This window comes from Panulirus ornatus, chromosome 4 (genome assembly GCF_036320965.1).
Source record: "Panulirus ornatus isolate Po-2019 chromosome 4, ASM3632096v1, whole genome shotgun sequence".
Lineage (NCBI taxonomy): Eukaryota > Metazoa > Arthropoda > Malacostraca > Decapoda > Palinuridae > Panulirus > Panulirus ornatus.
Window position 1 is genome coordinate 91,323,725 of NC_092227.1, and position 16,796 is coordinate 91,340,520.

Here is a 16,796-nt window from a genome sequence, read left to right on the forward strand (position 1 = left end):
ATCGAGTGAGTAACGTGAGGGTAAGAGAGATGTGTGGAAATAAAAAGAGCGTGGTTGAGAGAGCAGAAGAGGGTGTTTTGCAGTGGTTTGGGCACATGGAGAGGATGAGTGAGGAAAGATTGACCAAGAGGATATATGTGTCGGAGGTGGAGGGAACAAGGAGAAGAGGGAGACCAAATTGGAGGTGGAAAGATGGAGTGAAAAAGATTTTGTGTGATCGGGGCCTGAACATGCAGGAGGGTGAAAGGAGGGCAAGGAACAGAGTGAATTGGAGCGATGTGGTATACCGGGGCTGACGTGCTGTCAGTGGATTGAATCAGGGCATGTGAAGCGTCTGGGGTAAACCATGGAAAGCTGTGTAGGTATGTATATTTGCGTGTGTGGACGTATGTATATACATGTGTATGGGGGGGGGTTGGGCCATTTCTTTCGTCTGTTTCCTTGTGCTACCTCGCAAACGCGGGAGACAGCGACAAAGTATAAAAAAAAAAAAAAAAAAAAAAAAAATGGGCATTTATGTGTATATATATGTATATGAGTAGATGGGCCATTCTTCACCTGTTTCCTGGCGCTAACTTGCTGATGCGGGAAATGGTGATTAAGTATAATAGATAAATGAATAAGTGTGGATATGAGTGGATGGGTTGTTCTTTGTCTGTTTCCTGGTGCTACCTCGCTGATGCAGGAAACAGTGATTTTGTATAATGATGATAATGTATGTGTATATGTGCTTGTATGTGCATGTATGTATGTATGTATGTATGTATGTATGCATGTATATCAGTAGATTGGTCTTTCTTCTTCTGTTTCCTAGCACTATCTTGCTAATGCAGGAAATAGCAATCATGTATGAATAATAATCGTTGCCCAAGGTATTCAGATGAAATTGTTATGGATTCCCTCTCATATAGGCCTCCATGAGCATGACAAAGCTGTTGCTTTGGCCAAACTTGTACTTGCGAAAGATTACGTTGAACACAGCATTATGTTGTCAATCAGAAGCCTCAAAACTGTAATTAAATAGGAACTAACAGACTTCTTTGAAACATGCTATTTCAGACAAGCAAAAGTAGAAACATTTACCATCACAGTGAAATGTTTGGAGTAAACATGTATATGGAGAAAGTAATAAAATCAGCAACAGGGTTAGAGCAATTATATATTAAGAATTGAATTACAATTGCAGTTACAAATACTTTCCCCTTTTTTCAAATTACAATTATAATTTCAAATACATTTGGGAGTAGCAATTACATTAGTTACAATTACCACAAAACAAAATTAGTTTTAATTACAATCATGATTACAATTTCCAAAACTTGGAAAAAGATTTGGTTAAAGAAAAACGCTAATTTTACATTGTAAGGTTATCTTTTATTGACAAACAAGTGTCACAAAATATTTTGAAAGCAAAAATGAAGATTTCATTTTGGAAGTTACAAATGGTAAGTAAAAAGCTGGTAGCTTTTCAAACAGTTCAGTATTGCACTGTATCAGTAACTTTGAACAGAAAGAAATGACACCAAGTTAAGCTCTGTTAGCCGTGAAAAAATTTCCGGCAATACTGAAAACTTGCTCTGATGGAGCAGTGTAGCAATGCACTCAATCACCTCTCTTGCAGGGTTCTTCAGTGGGTGCAAAGTTTGGGACACTTCTTTCCAACATAGAATTGGATCACTTGAAAATGACAGAGTTCCTTCCTCTGATCCCTGTTGATTTTGGAATTTTGTTTAACATTTTGGTATGAAGGAGAAAAGTCAGGGTCTTTTTGATTCAGGTAATCCTTCTGCTAGATCATCCTTGTTACTTTCTTTATCCATTGTTGATGTTGCCCTCTCCTGAACTACCCTCAATTCTTCAAGTACTTCCTTAACATATAACAGCACTTGGTCCTTCTGCTCTTGTAATGGAAGCCAGTCCAGTTTGAACCTAGTATCCTAAACAGATGCTACTTGAACATCTCTCATTTCCATGTATGGATCCAACCTTTTCTTCACAGAGTCCAGTTGGACTTTAGCCCGTTGTTCACAGTACTGTAATTAGGTATTATGGTTATTCATTAGATTCACCAATGAGTGTTTAAGTCAATGAATCACTTGTCCAATAGTAGATATGGTCATATGGTCACAATCACAAGCTCCTTTAAGGCAGAAATCTCCACTGGCATGATTTTTTTACTCCTCTGCTCTCTCTTTGACAGAAGATCAATTGCAATTATTCACCTCTTCAGGGATCTTGAGTTTGTACAATGTTTTATTTTTATTATTGGACTAGTATTTTTGTTTCAGTGGGGTCAGGGGATCAGTAAGGTGGACTCATACGGTTAGTAATAAAAAAGTACCACTTGTGAGTACTGCTAGTGTTACCAGGTGTACTTTTTATAAATTACACTGCTACTGTCATTACTATTTTGGACCAAAACCGCTACCACTACCAGAGGTACTTTAAATGCACTGCTTTGCTGTTACAAGGTTACTGGTACCACTTTCCTCCCCTTTCACAGTTACAGTTAAATTACAGTTACTTAGTTACACTTAATTACTCCTATAATTGATTACTTCAATTTTATTTTCAATTACAGTTATAATATTTCTCAAATGAATTACATTTCAGTTGAATTACAATTACTTCAACCCTAATCAGCAGAGTACAAGATGTAATTGGTTGACTAAGTCTAGGCTACAGGTACTATTGGCATTTTGGCCTGTCTGGAGATGTTATTCCTGTGAATTGTAAAGTTTTTGGCCAAAGATTTGGACACAAACCGTACAAACATATACATAATTATTTTTTTTTTTTTTTTTTTTTTTATACTTTGTCGCTGTCTCCCGCGTTTGCGAGGTAGCGCAAGGAAACAGACGAAAGAAATGGCCCAACCCCCCCCCATACACATGTACATACACACGTCCACACACGCAAATATACATACCTACACAGCTTTCCATGGTTTACCCCAGACGCTTCACATGCCTTGATTCAATCCACTGACAGCACGTCAACCCCTGTATACCACATCGCTCCAATTCACTCTATTCCTTGCCCTCCTTTCACCCTCCTGCATGTTCAGGCCCCGATCACACAAAATCTTTTTCACTCCATCTTTCCACCTCCAATTTGGTCTCCCTCTTCTCCTCGTTCCCTCCACCTCCGACACATATATCCTCTTGGTCAATCTTTCCTCACTCATTCTCTCCATGTGCCCAAACCATTTCAAAACACCCTCTTCTGCTCTCTCAACCACGCTCTTTTTATTTCCACACATCTCTCTTACCCTTACGTTACTTACTCGTTACTTACTTACATAATTATACACAGATATATACATATATACACATGTATATATTCATACTTACTAGCCTTCATCCATTTCCAGTGCCACCCCACCCCACAGGAAACAGCATAGCCACCCCTTGTGCCAATGATGTAGTGACAGGAAAACAGAGCGAGGAAAGATTGACAAAGAGGATATATGTGTCAGAGGTGGAGGGAACGAGGAGAAGTGGGAGACCAAATTGGAGGTGGAAAGATGGAGTGAAAAAGATTTAGAGTTATCGGGGCCTGAACATGCAGGAGGGTGAAAAGCGTGCAAGGGTAAGAGTGAATTGGAACGATGTGGTATACCAGGGTCGACTTGCTGTCAGTGGATTGAACCAGGGCATGTGAAGCGTCTGGGGTAAACCATGGAAAGTTCTGTGGGGCCTGGATGTGGAAAGGGAGCTGTGGTTTTGGTGCATTATTACATGACAGGTAGAGACTGAGTGTGAACAAATGTGGCCTTTGTTGTCTTTTCCTAGCGCAACCTCATGCACATGTGGGGGAAGGGGGTTGTTATTTCGTGTGTAGTGGGGTGGCGATGGGAATGAATAAAGGCAGACAGTATGAATTACGTACATGTGTATTTATGTATATGTCTGTGTGTGTTTATATATGTATACATTGAGATGTATAGGTATGTATATTTGCGAGTGTGGACGTGTATGTGGGTGGGTTGGGCCATTCTTTTGTCTGTTTCCTTGCGCTACCTCGCTAACGCAGGAGACAGTGACAAAGTAAAATAAAATATATAAAATGAATAAAAATTATACTTTGTTGCTTTCTCCCAGGTTAGCAAGGTAGGACAAGCAAACAGACGAAAGAATGGCCCAAATCACCCAACCCACACATGAAATGACATCCCCCTCCCCATATACGCACACAATGTAGCGCTATGAAAGGACAACAAAGGCCACATTCGTTCACATGCAGTCCCTAGCTGTCATGTATAATGCACCGAAACCACAGCTCCCTTTCCACATCCAGGCCACGGTATACCACATCGTTCCAATTCACTCTATTCCTTGCACGCCTTTCACCCTCCTGCATGTTCAGGCCCCGATCACTCAAAATCTTTTTCACTCCATCTTTCCACCTCCAATTTGGTCTCCCACTTCTCTTCGTTCCCTCCACCTCTGACACATATATCCTCTTTGTCAATCTTTCCTCACTCATTCTCTCCATGTGACCAAACCATTTCAAAACACCCTCTTCTGCTCTCTCGACCACACTCTTTTTATTACCACACATCTCCCTTACCCTTTCATTACTTACTCAATCAAACCTTTAGCCCATGCCTCGCAACCATATAACATTGTTGGAACCTCTATTCCTTCAAACATACCCATTTTTGCTTTCTGAGATAATGTTCTCGACTTCCAAACATTTTCCAACGCTCCCAGAACTTTCGCCCCCCTCCCCCACCCTGTGATTCACTTCTGCTTCCATGGTTCCATCCGCTGCCAAATCCACTCCCAGATATCTAAAACACTTCACTTCCTCCAGTTTTTCTCCATTCAAACTTACCTCCCAATTGACTTGTCCCTCAACCCTACTGTACCTAATAACCTTGCTCTTATTTACATTTACTCTCAACTTTCTTCTTTCACACACTTTACCAAACTCAGTATCTCATCCGAATCAGCCACTAGTGCTGTATCATCAGCAAACAACAACTGACTCACTTCCCAAGCTCTCTCATCCACAACAGACTTCATACTTGCCCCTCTTTCCAAAACTCTTGCATTCACCTCCCTAACAACCCCATCCATAAACAAATTAAACAACCATGGAGACATCACACACCCCTGCCGCAAACCAACATTCACTGAGAACCAATCACTTTCCTCTCTTCCTACACGTACACATGTCTTACATCCTCGATAAAAACTTTTCACTGCTTCTAACAACTTGCCTCCCGCACCATATATTCTTAATACCTTCCACAGAGCATCTCTATCAACTCTATCATATGCCTTCTCCAGATTCACAAATACTCCATACAAATCCATTTGTTTTTCTAAGTATTTCTCACGTACATTCCTCAAAGCAAACACCTGATCCACACATCCTATACCACTTCTGAAACCACACTGCTCTTCCCCAATCTGATGCTCTGTACATGCCTTTACCCTCTCAATCAATACCCTCCCATATAATTTCCCAGGAATACTCAACAAACTTATACCTCTGTAATTTGAGCACTCACTTATATCCCCTTTGCCTTTGTACAGTGGCACTATGCAAGCATTCTGCCAATCCTCAGGCACCTCACCATGCATCATACACGCATTAATTAACCTTACCAACCAGTCAACAATACAGTCGCCCCCTTTTTTGATAAATTCCACTGCAATACCATCCAAATACACTGCCTTGCCGGCTTTCATCCTCCGCAAAGCTTTTACTACCTCTTTTCTGTTTACCAAGTCATTCTTCCTAACCCTCTCACTTTGCACACCACCTCGACCAAAACACCCTATATCTGCCACTCTATCATCAAACACATTCAACAAACCTTCAAAATACTCACTCCATCTTCTCACATCACCACTACTTGTTATCACCTCCCCATTAGCCCCCTTCACTGAAGTTCCCATTTGCTCCCTTGTCTTACGCACTTTACCTACCTCCTTCCAAAACATTCTTTATATTCTCCCTAAAATTTAAAGATACTCTCTCATCCCAACTCTCATTTGCCCTCTTTTTCACCTCTTGCACCTCTCTCTTGACCTCCTGTCTCTTTCTTTTATACATCTCCCAGTCATTTGCATTATTTCCCTGCAAAAAACATCCAAATGCCTCTTTCTTCTCTTTCCCTTATAATCTTACTTCTTCATCCCACCACTCACTACCCTTTCTAATCTGCCCACCTCTCATGCTTCTCATGCCACAAGCATCTTTCGCGCAAGCCATCACTGCTTCCCTAAATACATCCCATTCCTCCCCCACTCCCCTTATGTCCTTTCTTCTTACCTTTCTCCATTCTGTACTCAGCCTCTCCTGGTACATTCTCACACAAGTCTCCTTCCCAAGCTCACTACTCTCACCACTCTCTTCACCCCAACATTCTCTCTTTTCTGAAAACCTACAAATCTTCACCTTTGCTTCCACAAGATAATGATCAGACATCCCTCCAGTTGCACCTTTCAGCACATTAACATCCAAAAGTCTCTCTTTCGTGCGCCTGTCAATTAACACGTAATCCAATAATGCTCTCTGGCCATCTCTCCTACTTACATACGTATACTTCTGTATATCTCTCTCTCTTTAAACCAGGTATTTCAAATCACCAGTCCTTTTTCAGCACATGAATCGACAAGCTCTTCATCATTTCCGTTTAGAACACTAAACACCCCATGTACACCAATTATTGCCTCAACTGCCACATTATTCACCTTTGCATTGAAATCACCCATCACTATAACCCGGTCTCGTTCATCAAAACTACTAACACACTCACTCAGCTGCTCCCAAAACACTCGCCTCTCATGATCTTCCTTATGCTCAAGTGCATATGCACCAATAATCACCCATCTCCCTCCATCCTCTTTCAGTTTTACCCTTATCAATCTAGAGTTTACTTTCTTACACTTTATCACATACTCCCACCAGTAATGCTACCCCTTCCCTTGCTTTTGTCCTCTCACTAACCTCTGACTTTACTCCCAAAACATTCCCAAACCACTATTCCCCTTTACCCTTGAGCATCGTTTCACTTAGAGCCAAAACATCCAGGTTCCTTTCCTCAAACATACTACCTATCTCTCCTTTTTTTTCTCATCTTGGTTACATCCACACATATTTTGACACCCCAATCTGAGCCTATGAGGAGGATGAGCACTCCCCGCGTGATTCCTTCTGTTTCTCCTTTTAGAAAGTTAAATACGAAGTATGATAAATGAATATAAATGATATAAATAAACACATATACCTACACAGACATATACATATGTACTCATGTACATATTCATACTTGGTGCTTTCATCCATTCCTATCGCCACCCCGCCATACATGAAATAGCATGTGTTTGATTATAGAGTGGCAGATATAGGGTGTTTTGGTCGGGGTGATGTGTGAAGTGAGAGGGTTAGGGAGAATGGTTTGGTGAACAGAGAGATGGACAGGTTAGTTGGGTTGTAAGTTTGAATGGAGATGATTTGGTAGAAGTGAAGTGGTTCAGTTACCAGGGAGTGGACATGGCAAGAAATAGAACCATGAAACTGAAAGTGAGTTGTTGGATGGGTTAGGAGATGTAGGTTTTGGGAGCATCAAGAAGTATGTGGAAAGAGGTGTTATTATCTGTGAGGGCAATAATGGGTATGTTTGAAGATAGAATAGTCCCAATGTTGTATGGATGCAAGGCATTGGCTATGGATAAGGATGTGCAGAGGAGGTTACATTTGTTGGAAATGAAATGCTTAAAGACAGTGAGTGGTGTTAGGTGATTTGATTAAGTGAGTTTTAAAAGGATAAGAGAAGAGTGGTAATAAAAAGAGTGTGGTTGAGAGAACTTAAGATGATGTGCTGAAATGGTTTGAACATTTGGACAGAACAAGTGAGAAGTTGATTAAAAGATTATACGTGTCAGAAGTGGAGGAGACAAGGAGAAGGAGGATATCAAACTAGGGATAGAAGGTAGCTTGAAAAAATTCTAAGTGGTCAGGGCCTGAATATGGAAGAGTGTGAAGGGCATGCACAAGATAGAGTGAATTAGAGTGATGTGGCGTACTGGGGGCTATATGCTGTCAATGAATTGAATCAAGGCTTATGAAGCATCATGAGAAAACCACAGAAATGTCTTTGGGGCTGGTTGTGGTTAGGAGGCTCTGGTTTCAGTGCGGTACACATGGCAGCTAGAGTAAGGATGTGAGCTAATGCAGCCTTTCTTCATCTTTCCCTGGCCTTTTCTTGCTGACACAAGAAATGGTGAACAAGTCTGACAAAAGAAAAATATATGTACATGTAACATATATAAAGTTGGTCATGATTAGGGCATCCATTTACTTATGCCATCTCAGTTATCATTAAGAGTAAGCTGTAAATTTAGACTTTATTTTACTTTGACCTAGCTCATAATTTGATTTATGTATGGCTTAGAACTGTCACATACAAGGGAGCAGTGTCTGGAGTTTTAATGCTCTCTGATAGTTCTTATTATATTTAACAGGGTTACGACATATCTTTTCTCATCACAAACTTCCACACGGAGCAAATGTTCAAACACAAGCTAGTAGATTTCGTCATTCACTTCATGGAAGAAATAGACAAGGAAATATCGGAGATGAAATTAGCAGTTAATGCCCGAGCTAGAGAATGTGCCATGGAGTACTTGAAGAGGGTGAGTATCTTTATTTTTGTATTTATGTACCCATTGAATCCATTGACTATTGACGTTTGTGTAAATAAATTATACATTTCCTTTTTCCATAGCCAGAGGTTGAACCATTATGTGACATTCATTTTTTCATTTCATTTCAAGCTAGAAGTTTCAGTTTTCTAAATTGTTTCTTACATTTTTTCATATGTATATATATGTATGTGTGTGTGTGTGTGTGTGTGTGCGTATGTATGTGTATGTGTGTGTATGTGTATATATATATATATATATATATATATATATATATATATATATATATATATATTATCCCTGGGGATAGGGGTGAAAGAATACTTCCCACGCATTCCTCGCGTGTCGTAGAAAGCGACTAGAGGGGACGGGAGCGGGGGGCCAGAAATCCTCCCCTCCTTGTATTTTTTTAACTTTCTAAAATGGGAAACAGAAGAAGGAGTCACGCGGGGAGTGCTCATCCTCCTCGAAGGCTCAGATTGGGGTGCCTAAATGTGTGTGGATGTAACCAAGATGTGAAAAAAGGAGAGATAGGTAGTATGTTTGAGGAAAGGAACCTGGATGTTTTGGCTCAGAGTGAAATGAAGCTCAAGGGTAAAGGGGAAGAGTGGTTTGGGAATGTCTTGGGAGTAAAGTCAGGGGTTGGTGAGAGGATAAGAGCAAGGGAAGGAGTAGCAGTACTCCTGAAACAGGAATTGTGGGAGTATGTGATAGAATGTAAGAAAGTAAATTCTCGATTAATATGGGTAAAACTGAAAGTTGATGGAGAGAGATGGGTGATTGTTGGTGCATATGCACCTGGGCATGAGAAGAAAGATCATGAGAGGCAAGTGTTTTGGGAGCAGCTGAATGAGTGTGTTAGTGGTTTTGATGCACGAGACCGGGTTATAGTGATGGGTGATTTGAATGCAAAGGTGAGTAATGTGGCAGTTGAGGGAATAATTGGTATACATGGGGTGTTCAGTGTTGTAAATGGAAATGGTGAAGAGCTTGTAGATTTATGTGCTGAAAAAGAACTGATGATTGGGAATACCTGGTTTAAAAAGCGAGATATACATAAGTATACTTATGTAAGTAGGAGAGATGGCCAGAGAGCGTTATTGGATTACGTGTTAATTGACAGGCGCGCGAAAGAGAGACTTTTGGAGGTTAATGTGCTGAGAGGTGCAACTGGAGGGATGTCTGATCATTATCTTGTGGAGGCTAAGGTGAAGATTTGTATGGGTTTTCAGAAAAGAAGAGTGAATGTTGGGGTGAAGAGGGTGGTGAGAGTAAGTGAGCTTGGGAAGGAGACTTGTGTGAGGAAGTACCAGGAGAGACTGAGTACAGAATGGAAAAAGGTGAGAACAATGGAAGTAAGGGGAGTGGGGGAGGAATGGGATGTATTTAGGGAATCAGTGATGGATTGCGCAAAAGATGCTTGTGGCATGAGAAGAGTGGGAGGTGGGTTGATTAGAAAGGGTAGTGAGTGGTGGGATGAAGAAGTAAGAGTATTAGTGAAAGAGAAGAGAGAGGCATTTGGACGATTTTTGCAGGGAAAAAATGCAATTGAGTGGGAGATGTATAAGAGAAAGAGACAGGAGGTCAAGAGAAAGGTGCAAGAGGTGAAAAAAAGGGCAAATGAGAGTTGGGGTGAGAGAGTATCATTAAATTTTAGGGAGAATAAAAAGATGTTCCGGAAGGAGGTAAATAAAGTGCGTAAGACAAGGGAGCAAATGGGAACTTCAGTGAAGGGCGCAAATGGGGAGGTGATAACAAGTAGTGGTGATGTGAGAAGGAGATGGAGTGAGTATTTTGAAGGTTTGTTGAATGTGTTTGATGATAGAGTGGCAGATATAGGGTGTTTTGGTCGAGGTGGTGTGCAAAGTGAGAGGGTTAGGGAAAATGATTTGGTAAACAGAGAAGAGGTAGTAAAAGCTTTGCAGAAGATGAAAGCCGGCAAGGCAGCAGCAGGTTTGGATGGTATTGCAGTGGAATTTATTAAAAAAGGGGGTGACTGTATTGTTGACTGGTTGGTAAGGTTATTTAATGTATGTATGACTCATGGTGAGGTGCCTGAGGATTGGCGGAATGCGTGCATAGTGCCATTGTACAAAGGCAAAGGGGATAAGAGTGAGTGCTCAAATTACAGAGGTATAAGTTTGTTGAGTATTCCTGGTAAATTATATGGGAGGGTATTGATTGAGAGGGTGAAGGCATGTACAGAGCATCAGATTGGGGAAGAGCAGTGTGGTTTCAGAAGTGGTAGAGGATGTGTGGATCAGGAGTTTGCTTTGAAGAATGTATGTGAGAAATACTTAGAAAAGCAAATGGATTTGTATGTAGCATTTATGGATCTGGAGAAGGCATATGATAGAGTTGATAGAGATGCTCTGTGGAAGGTATTAAGAATATATGGTGTGGGAGGCAAGTTGTTAGAAGCAGTGAAAAGTTTTTATCGAGGATGTAAGGCATGTGTATGTGTAGGAAGAGAGGAAAGTGATTGGTTCTCAGTGAATGTTTGTTTGCGGCAGGGGTGTGTGATGTCTCCATGGTTGTTTAATTTGTTTATGGATGGGGTTGTTAGGGAGGTGAATGCAAGAGTTTTGGAAAGAGGGGCAAGTATGAAGTCTGTTGGGGATGAGAGAGCTTGGGAAGTGAGTCAGTTGTTGTTCGCTGATGATACAGCACTGGTGGCTGATTCATGTGAGAAACTGCAGAAGCTGGTGACTGAGTTTGGTAAAGTGTGTGAAAGAAGAAAGTTAAGAGTTAATGTGAATAAGAGCAAGGTTATTAGGTACAGTAGGGTTGAGGGTCAAATCAATTGGGAGGTGAGTTTGAATGGAGAAAAACTGGAGGAAGTGAAGTGTTTTTGATATCTGGGAGTGGATCTGGCCGCGGATGGAACCATGGAAGCGGAAGTGGATCATAGGGTGGGGGAGGGGGCGAAAATTCTGGGAGCCTTGAAGAATGTGTGGAAGTCGAGAACATTATCTCGGAAAGCAAAAATGGGTATGTTTGAAGGAATAGTGGTTCCAACAATGTTGTATGGTTGCGAGGTGTGGGCTATGGATAGAGTTGTGCGCAGGAGGATGGATGTGCTGGAAATGAGATGTTTGAGGACAATGTGTGGTGTGAGGTGGTTTGATCGAGTAAGTAACATAAGGGTAAGAGAGATGTGTGGAAATAAAAAGAGCGTGGTTGAGAGAGCAGAAGAGGGTGTTTTGAAATGGTTTGGGCACATGGAGAGAATGAGTGAGGAAAGATTGACCAAGAGGATATATGTGTCGGAGGTGGAGGGAACGAGGAGAGGAGGGAGACCAAATTGGAGGTGGAAAGATGGAGTGAAAAAGATTTTGTGTGATCGGGGCCTGAACATGCAGGAGGGTGAAAGGCGGGCAAGGACTAGAGTGAATTGGATCGATGTGGTATACCGGGGTTGACGTGCTGTCAGTGGATTGAATCAAGGCATGTGAAGCGTCTGGGGTAAACCATGGAAAGCTGTGTAGGTATGTATATTTGCGTGTGTGGACGTATGTATATACATGTGTATGGGGGTGGGTTGGGCCATTTCTTTCGTCTGTTTCCTTGCGCTACCTAGCAAACGCGGGAGACAGCGGCAAAAAAGAAAAAAAAAAAAATTAAATCCATAGCTATAATGGCTAGAAATTAGTTGTTGTATACTTCCTGCTTCATGGGTCCAGTGTGTAGTGGATTGTTGATATAAATGATTTAATGTTTAAGGCAGATTTGGTGAACATATTTGATGGAATTTAAGTGACTACAGTTTTATTTTATCGGGAGTGGACCTAACCATGTTGCATGTTACATTATATTATGTGCAGGATTTCTTGCTTCACAGAAAGGTAGAATTTTATCATGGTTGATGATTTGTAGTGGTTTTGTTGGTGACAGCAGAAAGCATAGCATTTACCATGTACTGTGATGAATTCAAAGATTTGTATATGCTTTTGTCTTCTTTTCGTATGACATGAGATTTTTAATGCTTAGACCCTTAGACTTCATCCTGTCAGATAGTTAGCACAGGTTATGACATGGAGCCTTATGTAATTATTTAGGATTGTTTGCCATGGTATAAAAATATAAAAGGGCTATTGACATTGTTCTCCCTTTTTTTTGTTTTGTTTTTCCTATTTTTCTAAAGGTGTTTCAGAGTGAAAATTTTCATGTCATCTTTGATTTGTCGTATTAATGGCCATTCTTATTGCCTGATTTTTATATGAATTTTTAGTTGGTTGGTGACCTGAATATTTTTGTGAGAACAAGCATCAAACTGTGAAGAGAAGATTTAAAAACAGTGATAAATGTAGTAATTATAATCCCAGTGTTTTTTTTTTTATGAATATAACCCCAGTGATGCTTGTTATAATTATATCTCCCAGTGATACTTTTTATGATTATATCCCCTAGATCCCTTTTATGGCTCTCCTTCAGCTTTAAGGTTGAGCAGGGTAAGAGTGAATTGGAACGATGTAGTATACTGGGGTCGACATGCTGTCAGTGGACTGAACCAGGGCATGTGAAGCATCTGGAGTAAATCATGGAAAGGCATGTGGGGCCAGGATGTTGATAGGGAGCTGTGGTTTCGTTGCATTACACATGACAGCTAGATACTAAGTGTGAATGGATGAAGGTAAGCAAGTATGAATACCTACATGTGTATGTATTTAATGTTTGCGTTTGTGTATGTCTCTATGTATATGTATGTATATTTGCGTATGTGGGCGTTTATGTATATATATGTGTATATAAGTGGATGGGCCATTCTTCGTCAGTTTCCTGGCACTACCTCACTGACATGGGAAACAGCGATCAGTTATAATAGTTGAATATATGATATATATTTTTCCCCCATCATCAACCAGGACTTATACCAAGGATATTATTTTTCCTTTAAACTTGAATTTTAGTTGGTGTAAGCATTAGACTTCGGTTCAAGTTATCTGTAGTACAAGTAAATTTATTCTTGTTGCTTTAAAACTGTAATATGATCGTTATTTTTATTAACAAAGTGAAATTATCTCATCTTTCCAGTTCTGAATGGTAATGAGAATGTTTGTGGTGCAGCAGCGAATCAGGCAATCAGGAATTCCCAGGGTACGAGGCATACAACCTCCTACATCTCTTCCATCACCCAGGATCTCATACATAGTTTGAAAGACTAATTTTATGGACTTGGTGTCTGTGTTTGGTGTAATAAGGACAATTTACCATGGTTTTTCCATGTATGACATAAGAATGACAGTTTTCATAGGATTGAGCATGTTTTAGTCATTGTAGTTGCACAAGTTATGCAAAGTTCCTTTCATAGAAATACATGCCCTTCAGAACTTATGTTTGTAAAGGGATTTATTACTTATGAGAATTTGAAAGGGTTCACCTAATGGTTTACCTGATGTACAAACCATTCCACAGTTTTGAGGACTTTAGAAAAAAAATGATTTGACTCTGTTTATTGTAGCTATGTATATGATGGATGATATACTTTTATACATAATGTACAAGTTATAGGAAAACAGAGTTGAGCAAGATTGAGATTGTTGTGTTTGTTTGTCTTTTTATCTGATGCTCTTTAATAATATCTTAATTAAATGTTTATCAGTTTGATTTTTGATGCATTGCAATTACATATATATTTATATAGCAACTATTCATTTGAATTTTTTAGAATCCAAGTTGTGTTAATCATGGGAATCAGGCACAAATCATCACTTATATTTTCAGGCCTGTTACCAAATCATGTGAATTCATGGAAAAGGCTTTTCTATAAGGTTAAAGATAAAACAAGTAAGCACACTTTACCCTGCTCCCATATGGAGCTTAGACTTGCGGCTATATGTATATGCAAGGCCCTTGTATAGTGACAGATTATGGAGCAACATGTTGCAATACATACCATAAAACTGTGTGTGTTCTATGAGAATAATTTGGGGACAGTCTGTCAAAAGCTGAATTCCATTACATCATGTATTTTTCCAGGGAACATTAGTAAATGAAATATCAGTTAGTATAATGGAAACTTACCTTGTTCCTTCTGTGATGTTACAAGTCACCCCTTTGAAGCTGGAGATATTTAGGCAGTAGCAAAGATTACTTTGAATCTGATGGAAGTGATTCAGGGGCACTTGAATCACCTCTTGATCAGGGATGGGGAATGCATGAGGCGTAAGCTACTCTCCCATGCTCATGATGCTAAATTATTTTCAGCTCTCAATAATGCTGAGGTGTTTCCTGGAAATCATAGCATGTGAAGCACTAGTAATGCATTCACCTGCTATGGTTTATGAAAAGACGCATTTGCACCACAAAAACACTGCTGTAACATGAGGACACAGGTATCAAGTTTGTTTATGATTGACATAGTGCATATATATTGTAGACTGACGAACAGTAAACATGCTAAGTCTTGTTTTGTCTTGAAATTTCTTTTTGAATTATCTTTGCAGGCGTAAAGGGACAAAAAGTAGCATTGCACCAATAAACTATTTTGAATTAGTGTAAAACTACATGTATGTGTGTGGAAAGAGCATGGCATATTAGTCAAATAGAGAGGAGGTGCATCACATAATGCACAATAGTCTGTCACGTGTTCTGATGCCCAGCATTCCTGACCAAGGTCGGGAGCTCTTGGACTATTCTGTTACATCCCAAACCCACTCCAATGGGTCTGTACCTTGCTGGACTAAATTTGGAGTGTAATGGACTTCAAAAGAAATGTGTGGTAGATCCCTTACTTGTCCAGTAGGGATCATTGGGTCCACTTGGAGCCAGATTCTGATACATTGAAGTCCATTAGAATGGAGTTTTGCTGTAGAAGTATTCAAGATTTGTCATACATTCTTAGAACGACTTGAAGGTCTTGCATTAGTAATATATTTGAAAGAATGTATTATTTTCATTTCAATAATTCATTGCCATTAGTAAGAAACTAAAGATCTTGTAAGATTTTTTGGTCATAATGCCATTTATAGTGATGACAAAGCTGAATCTTAAGTTTCTGTCCCTCAAGCCATGGGAAAATTGTTTAGAATCATCTTGTACATTCTTATGGTTGCTTTTCAAGGAATGTCAGGTCTACATTTGAATATTAATCTTAATGTGCTGTTTAAGTGAGAACTACCTGACTTGAAAACATTAAAACATGTCATATACCATGAAACAACATATAATAAAACATAGATATCCCATACTTAAATGGCTAAACTTACTTTGGCTCGCAAACCCGAACCAACTGCTGGTGCCTTTGAAAAAGTTGATATTGATAGTGTAAAAAAAAAAAAAAAAAAAAAAAAAAAAGGAAGGAACAGAGGGGGCCAGGTGAGGATATTCCAGAAAAGGCCCAGTCCTCTGTTCTTAACGCTACCTCGCTAACGCGGGAATTGGCGAATAGTTTAAAAGTTTAAAAGAAAGAAAAGATAGTGTAAATACTAGGATGTGGTTCTGTTGTTCTGTAGATCAAAATTTATTTTGAACAGTGGGTATGAGAGATGAAGAAGAGATTATTTTGCATTGCTTTCATTATAAAGTGATTGATGACTGAAAATCATAAAATTACTCTTATTGTTTACTGTTGTGTTATTTAAAAAAGAGAGTTATTTGAGAGGAGCATGTAGTATGACTAGATGGAATGAAGAGAGTAATGAGAAGGGTGTATGAGAGATTTGATATTGCAGAGAATGAATGGTGGAGTAATATAGTGGGTGAAATGTAATACTTTTGAGGTGGTTTGGGCATGTGGAAAGAATGCAAGTTGGGAAGCTTCAAAGGCGAGTGTATGATAGAGATTAAAGGGGTTATTATGAGAGAAAGACCACTTGTAATATGGGGAAATTGAGTGGAAGAGTGCTGGAGGGAGAGAAATGGGGGAAGAATTTGTGGAATGTGTGTGCAAGGGAGGCATATAAGGATAAGGATAAGTGGTGACTCCTTTGCTGTGGCCACCTCTAGAGGGAACAGGCATCAGAGTTATAGGTAGATAGAAGATTCCTTTACACTTTAAAAGTATTGAACGAACGGATGAACAAACCAGACTCAAACTTTAAGTATGGATTATAAGATACCCAGAATTCTTTTCCTTTTATGATGAAATAATGAATAGAGTATTTAATTTTTTTTGTATTCATCTTATATTTC

At 39.7% G+C, this 16,796-nt stretch overlaps 1 protein-coding gene across 1 annotated transcript in view; it reads left to right on the top strand.

Moving 5' to 3' along the window:
• Arpc4 (Actin-related protein 2/3 complex, subunit 4) overlaps positions 1-15,071 on the top strand; it is a 47,386-nt gene extending 32,315 nt beyond the window's left edge. The window contains exons 4-5 of the mRNA XM_071657431.1: positions 8,484-8,654; positions 13,698-15,071. Of these exons, the coding sequence (XP_071513532.1) occupies positions 8,484-8,654; positions 13,698-13,703 (177 nt within the window). The 3' untranslated portion in view covers positions 13,704-15,071. The remainder of the gene's footprint in view (positions 1-8,483; positions 8,655-13,697) is intronic.
• The last annotated feature ends 1,725 nt before the right edge of the window (positions 15,072-16,796 follow it).